The sequence below is a fragment of the Quercus suber genome, unplaced genomic scaffold, assembly GCF_002906115.3.
Source record: "Quercus suber isolate HL8 unplaced genomic scaffold, Cork oak 2.0 scaffold_41, whole genome shotgun sequence".
Taxonomy (NCBI): Eukaryota; Viridiplantae; Streptophyta; class Magnoliopsida; order Fagales; family Fagaceae; genus Quercus; species Quercus suber.
Genome location: NW_027069506.1, coordinates 619,336 through 627,163, shown reverse-complemented (window position 1 = coordinate 627,163; position 7,828 = coordinate 619,336). Strand labels below are relative to the sequence as shown.

Sequence of the window (7,828 nt, the reverse complement as noted above, 5' to 3'; positions counted from 1 at the left end):
TTTTACTATTCAATTGTACTGGTTGTAAAAAAACAAGTTGTCATAGTTCCAAAAGAAGTAATATATAGGCTTTGAAAATTTGATAATTCGAAAAGAAATACTCAATTAGATTATTTGTTACATTTGACAAACATATATGGGACTAGAAAATATCATTCTTAGACTTTAGAAGTCAAGCTTGATCAGGTTGCATTTAATTCGATTACAAATTTGAAGTTGTTTATTTAATTAAACCCAAGACCACCTGAGCTCGTTAAGACTTTTGCAAGTCAAGTTCAAAAATGAAATCTATTTAACATAATAATATATAAAATGGAATTTTAAACTCAAAATCGAGCTCAAGCTCAGTTGATTTGGACTCATTATTTGAGGACTGTTTCTTCCTCCTTCTTCTTCTTCTTCTTCTTCTTTTTTCCCTCATATGCAAGATGCAACTAAAGTTTTTTTTTTTTTTTTCTAAGAATAATAGTTAATCATTGCTTGGAAGCATACTATAATGGAATATTTTACATTAATTAAAAGAGAAAAATATTAAAGAAGAATAGTGAGAAGAGGGTAGGTAGGTTGATCTCTTGGAATCATACATACATCAATCCTAGCTCATAGGTGAGGTTCCGGTGGTTTTTGTCTGTTATCATCAGAACAAGGATTAAGAGCCATAATTCATAAGATATTTTAGAGTGCTCATATAATCAGATTTAACCATTTGCTAATTATTCCCTCGAAAAAAAAAACTATTTGCTAATTCTATAGTAATTGCTAGTTAATTACTCCATCCCACTCTCCTTTTAATTATTGTCATCAACTTATTAAGTACTTAATAACAATAATCTTTTGAACTCTTGCAAAGTACAATATTCACATCCTTCTCTCTCTCTATATCTCCCTCTTTGTTTAAAATAATTAATTGTGTATCTTGCTTTTCATGGTGTACATATATATAGTTAATTTTAAGTAAAAATTTTGTAATGCTATTAATGTGCACACATCACTTTGCATGCGCATAATTGCTAAAATTAATAAAATGGACAAGTTTGCTTTGGTTGACCTTTTTATCATCATTGGCTTCTAGTATTTGTTCATAATTAAAAGTGGATACAATGGCGGACAACGGTGTCCCCATTCCCTTCTAATAAGTCTTAATTTAATAGCTAAAGCTCAAAGATTTCATTGGTTTGGGTTTAAAAGAAAAATTAATATAATTTATAAAGCAAAAGAAGTGTAGCTTTGTGTACTAGGACCTGAGTGTAAAGATTAGGCCTAAAGCAAAGAAACAGACACCCTATGAGAAATAATTAATTGTCAGCTATTAAAGAAAACAAAAAAGGTTCAATCTTATCTGTAATTCAGTTAAAAATCTTAATTAGGATGTCATTATAATCTCTCTCTTTTTTTCTTATTTCCCTTTTTCTTTTCCCCGATCCTCCCCCTCCCCCCACCAAATAATAATAATAATAATAATGTAATACTTGCTAATATGTAATTGGAGGCTTTAAAGAATTTAACATGCTTCGACACCAAATTACAGGCTAGGCTCTAAAGAAATATTTTTCTCCTAAAAAAATTGGTAGCTCTTAGCTCTTCAATCTAAGAAGTGGGTGTTGTATTTTGTGGGATTAGATGACTATATGAGAGGGTTAATTGGATGGATAAAATAGTCAATAGAGAACGAGAGAAACTAAATTCTCTCAAGTTTGCAATCTCGCTAGATTAATAATTAGGCAAGAATCCAACAAGATTGCTGGTAATAAAATTTTAAAAGCTGTCTCTTGCTTGATAATTTGCGTGTCATACCAAACTTGCTCAACCGAGATTCCTATGAAAGCACTTTCACTTTCATCTTTCAATCACATACAATATAACCCACAAATGTTCAAAATGCATTAAAAATAATAGCATGAAAATACATAGAAATTTGGCACAGAATTTGCCAACACTAAGATCCTAACAACTTTGAGTTAGTGTCACCAAATTTGTCTCTAATTCCTAGCTCAATTTTGGAATTACAAGCTTAAAGAAATTTAATGATTTTTTTAAATTAAAAAAAAAAGGATTAGGTGAGAATTTTAAACATTTGAGTTGTGAACTACTTAAACCAATATTTTTTTTACAGCATCTCTAAGACTAAGATCCCTTTTTATGTTTAACATCAAGCCAACTACAAGACTGCAATCTACAAAGATGAAAAGGAGATAAAAGTCCCATTAATTTGGAAGTTGCTTATTATTATTTTTTCTTGTATTGTTCATTGAAATATATCTTTCCGCACCCTGCAATATTTTGTTTGTCCTTGGCCTATGATATATCTATTTGTAGTTGTTATTTCTACAGTGTGATCCACCATAAAAGGGATCTAAGTCCTTATAACAACCAAAGTGGCCTTTCAAATGAGTTTATAATAGCTTAAAAAGCATTAGAGAGACAAGGATAAGGACACACCATGTTGTAAAGCTACATTATCGTTAATTAATTTGGGCTAATTCAATTTGAAAAAGAACTACGTGCAAGGAAAGTAGAAAACAAAATGTGCATAAAGAAAAACCTTTCTTTGCACGATAGACGACAAGCTACTTGCTTTCTTTCATATCTTAAATATTTTATGGTTTTTCTTTGTACTATTTATGTTTTGAAGGAAATCATGACAGCTCGCTTATCTTTTTTTCTAGGGAAATCACAAAAAGATTGACAAAAAAAAGGCCGCAGAGTGGAACAACTACATTGGTTCTTGTGATTCTTTTTATTAGAAAAAGGCAAATGGAAACAGATTATGAATGATTTGTTTAATTTCTTTCAAGCACATATATTTTTAAACCATTGCTTTAGTCTGACACAGTGAAATACTGTTTCTTAGTATGGGGGAGATTGTTATAACTTGTAGTATTGAACATTTGTTTTATCGCAAGTGGAACCCCTAGAAAGCCAAGTTCTCCAACAAGAATTCATTTTCATGCACGCAGAGAAACCAAAGCTTCGGTTTTGTGATCAAAAAGTACATCTCCCACCATGAATTGTTAATTTCTGTGTGATTTCACGTGCTTTTCTTCTTTGTCTTTGCATTACACTGTTATGTATCTAATCATTAGTGATCTTTCATTGCCTATATTACTTTGCACATTAATCAATATTCTTCAATACATATATAATATAAAGTTATTTATTCCATACTAAGATGGAGGCAAAATTTGCCAAATAGTAGATTTTTAGAAAAAATTTTGGTGCATGACATGCGGATGAAATATTTTAGTAAGTTGGATTGTTTTTGGAAATCGAGTTTAACAAACTTGAGTTCCAACCCATTCAAACTCAATTTCCTCTTGCGTGAAGTCTGACATGGACCCAAAAAAAAAAAAAATACAATTTTTTCTAAAAATCTACTATTTGGCAAAATTTTGCCCTAAGATGGACAATGTCAGTCCTAAAATGTGTTACATTTACCAATATATATGTTCATTAATAGGTCCTTACATTATCCTCTTTTTCTTTTAATTCGTTCTTTTTAATATCAACTCAATGATAAAAGCTTCTCTACCTAGTAATATGAAGTTCCACATTTTGAGAGGAACTTTTCTTATACATATAAAACTAAATGATTTCGTTTTCTAACGAATCCTATGTTTTCAACCATTGTGCTCCTTCCATTATAGTTATCACTTTAGTGTTAAATAATGAGGACATGATGGCATACAATTGCATATATAGTATGTACTACTATGTACACAATTTTTTTTTTCTCATAAAAATATACATAATAGGCTCAACTTTTCACTTTTCAAATGCTTGATTAAATTGATTTCTTATATCCAAATTTTATAAAGAAGGTTCATGTAAAAGTTGGATATGATTTGGCAACCCATAAAAGTTCTGATGGATCTCCCTTATATAATCCACCATGAATGGGATTAAAGAAAAATATGTCAAGTGTCAACTATCATCACAAATCTAGAAGAAGACGTGTACAATCATATTATCTGCAAGCCTAGTTAGGTATATATTGGCTTTGCATATGGTTATTATTTGTGAGATGAGGTTATTAAAACATATTTTAAACTTTAATTTATCAATTTATGATAAAACAATACTTGTTTTAAGATAAATAGTATGAAGAAAGGAGGCAAGGTTCGAATCATAAATATGAAGCATAATAAGAGATATCATTATCACTAGGCTATCTCTTTTGAACCTCCGAAATTTTTTATTTTTTATTTTTTTTCCGGTGGTAGGTAGCTAAGCATCTAATAAAGTGTAGGCAAAAACAAAAACAAAAACTCTACAACGAGGCATAGTGGGCAAAAAATTATTACGCTATTCCTAAATTAAGATTAATTATATCGCCCCCTCAAAAAAAAAAAAGATTAATTATATCAAATCCCTACCTGATTATAATGGTTCCAGAATATGGAATCAAATTAAGAATCTAAGTGGAATAAAAGTCTAGGTTTAGTAGGCAAGTTTAACGTTACCTATTGATACAGGTTGACATTTATATCTAAATTGTAAGCAGTCTAGATGCACAACAAATTCCATTATTTACGATACCTACCGTCTCAAATGTTATGAAATTTATTTTATCATTTGTATCTAAAAAGTTAAGGGTCCGTTTGGTATATGTGTTTAAAAATTAAAAATTATTATTTGTAAATATTTATAAAAATACGTGTAGGTGAAAAAGTGCGTTAAAATACGAAAAATGTTGTTTAAAAACTAAAAATAATTATTTGAAAACACTCACCAAACAACCCCAAAATGTTCCATTTTTTTAATATTTTACTTTTACTAAATTGAATTTAGTTTCAAGATTTTAGAGATCCTGTGGCTGTAGTTAGACTTTTTTGTTTTTTAATTTTTATCCAACTTTTGAGACTAAATTGGAGTTGTGTATAAAGTCAACTTCAAAAATAATCTCCACCTTTATGCTTATGGGTGTCTAATTTCTTTCACTCATTTAATTAAACTCAATAAGGACAAAGATGATAATGATAATTATAATGAAAAAGAGGTTTATCGATCATGGTAATAATTTAGAACTTTCAAATCCGCAGACTGGAATTACTCCATTTAGTCATGGTGTCGTACAATGATATGCTTGAATTGACCTTTTGTCTCCGGTAAAATCATAAATTATTGAGAAAATTTTTTTTTCTTTATTTCACCTGTAGTATTCAATTTTTTTCTTTTATGGACACACATTTTTAAGCACATTTTAACACAATTTGCATATTTGTTAATGTATGGTTGAATTTCATCACTTACTTATGAATTTATCACTAATATTTAGTGCATAGTAATCCAATTACTGCTTTCTATATTTCTTAGTTGTGTTAAAGTGTGAGAGCAAGTGTATAGTCCTAAACTTTTTTATTTTTACTCTACCAATTACGTCATGTTATGCATATATAGATTTTAGTTAACTTAACTGATAAAATTTCATATCATCAAATAAGAAATATGGGTTTAAACCTAGTCTATACCAAAAAATCAATCGGTATTCTACTCTAACGATAAAAAGCAATTATCAAGAACTCATAGGTTGAAATTATCCCTAAAAAAAAGTTATACTTTGATTTATTTTCATTTTAACTTTAGTTACTTTATAAGAAAAAATTAAATATGTGATAAGTTGCAATTGAAAAGGTTTAAAGTAGAACATTAAGAGGAAAACATAGGATATTCATTCTACAATCTATTATTATCAAAGCTACCACAAGATGATTTTCATTCTACATTATTATCATTATCAAGGAATATCATTGACCATATGAACCATCTCTCTTACATGAATACTTTTCTCCACCTCTTTCTTTTCCTTTCCTTCTTCCTTCATCTTAACGTACAAACCATACACATAGGAACAAAACCCCCAACAACAAAGTGCAGTGGACACCACTTTCATACCACCAAACTCATCCTTATACACCAATACCCCTCCCAAAACGTTGATGGCCAACAAGGCTGTCATGCAAATCCCTCCTGTTAAAGAAGAGGTCAAGAACACCATTCCTGCTGTGCCCATAAAGCATAGTTGCCAAGAGATTACATTGGAAAAAACTGTGACCCAATACCAAGTAGGTCCCTTATCAAACAATTCTCGGCTTTCTTTCATCATTTCTGAAAATCCACCATCAAGTGCCATCCCTATACAAGCTAATATTGTGGCTACCACTTGCATCAGTAGTTGCATTTCCATCACCATTTGGTAACAATAAACCTTCTTGTAAATCTTCTCCATGACAGGAAGATAGAGAGCAAATAACAATCCAGCACCTATTGTACAAAAAAAGCCTATGAAATATTTGGCACGAGATATATTGGTTGGTTTGTCATTGCTAGAAGCCAAGGCTAAGAGCACAGAACTCAGGGTTAAGAGAATCACACAATTGAGGTTTGAGAATGTGACTTTTTGCTTGACAATCAAAACTGAGAGTATGAGATTGAAAACCAACTGAGAAGACAATAAGAGTGATGAGGTTGATACTGGCAAATAGGAATTTCCCCATGAGAAAAGAAGGTTGTTTATGCCTAACATGATGCCTACGAAAACTGATAAGATTAAGAGCTTTTTAGTGAAGTGAGTAAAGGGTTTTCTCTCTGTGCATTTGAGGAAATAAGGGAGGTAAATAGGAATGATAAGGAGAGGAAAGCCACCAGTTTGAACACATGTAGACACCCACCTGCTTGAGCCTTTGTGATTGAAATAGAACTTTGAGAGCAAAGTTGAAGAGGTTGAACCCAAAAAAAGGCACACATAGTTCACCACCAAAAGGAGAAGATAGTTCTTGTTTGTCTTGGATTTGTGGTCTTCAATATGCTGTTGGTTCGAATTGTTCATCATGACTGCCAGTGATAATGAATCTTGTTGCTCTTCTTCTTTGGCCTCAAACTTCTTGTTGTTGTTGTTGTTGAGACTTGAGGGAGTGGTGAGGGTGTTGTCGGTAAAGGTTTTTGAGAGAATTTGCTGTTGTGGGCCTTGTGCTGAGGTCTCCATTTAAAGAGATTGATATCAATCTAGGAGAATCTCTGACGATGAGTGATGCCTTTTAAGTCTGATATGATGTTAGTGAAGTTGTTTGCTCTACTTAAGTAGTGAATGAGGTTTTACATTGGATGGTATGGAAGCAGTGGGGTCTATCAAAAAATTTAAAAAAGAAACTGTGTGATCTAACAAAGCTTTCGGCATATAGGAGTTAGGTTGATTTAATTGGATTAAGGCTTGAAAGAGAAGGGTCCAGTGATTATGAAATTTGAATGCTTCAATCATCACCCTCAATCCCATATATTTCAACCTCTCAATCCCCATATATTTCAACTTTTTAAAGAGTGTAATAAGACTGCAAATGAAAAATTAATAATAAATAGTTATGAGATGTAATCATTGATGCATACTTTTGAGAACGCACATAAATCTAATTGATTTGTTTTAATATTTATACACAGTTTGACTTTATTTCTTAAAAATATATAAAATTATATAAGAAAACTAGGATTTAATCTCTATTTACATCAAAAATTAATTAATATCTTGATTTAATGATAAAAAGTTATCATAAAAAATAGACACTATAAGTTGAAACTCTCTAAAAAAATATTAAATACACTTTAACTTATACTCTTCAAATATGATTAACAAAATCTATACATATAGCGTGAAGACTTACCTTAAAAAAAAAAAAGTGCCTCTCTTTTCATTTTGTAGTTCAACTGGTAAAATTCATTTGTTGTCAAGTAATAATTTTAGAGTTTGACACCTGTTACATAAAAAAATCGATTAATATCTTGATTCAATAATTTATAATATATATATATATATATATTGTGGTAATGATTATGACTA

General features: G+C 30.5%; 1 protein-coding gene across 1 annotated transcript; it reads right to left on the bottom strand.

The window, feature by feature from the left end:
* Nucleotides 1-5,646: 5,646 nt before the first annotated feature.
* On the bottom strand, nt 5,647-7,113 carry LOC112030899 (probable purine permease 4). The gene has a single exon (XM_024063576.2). It carries the CDS (start codon nt 6,980-6,982, stop codon nt 5,735-5,737), a length of 1,248 nt encoding a protein of 415 aa, XP_023919344.2. The 5' UTR covers nt 6,983-7,113; the 3' UTR covers nt 5,647-5,734.
* Between the last annotated feature and the right edge of the window lie 715 nt (nt 7,114-7,828).

What these genes read in the sequence shown, in the direction of transcription:
- LOC112030899 (XM_024063576.2), bottom strand. Translation starts at nt 6,982, where the DNA reads ATGGAGACCTCAGCACAAGGCCCACAACAGCAAATTCTCTCAAAAACC.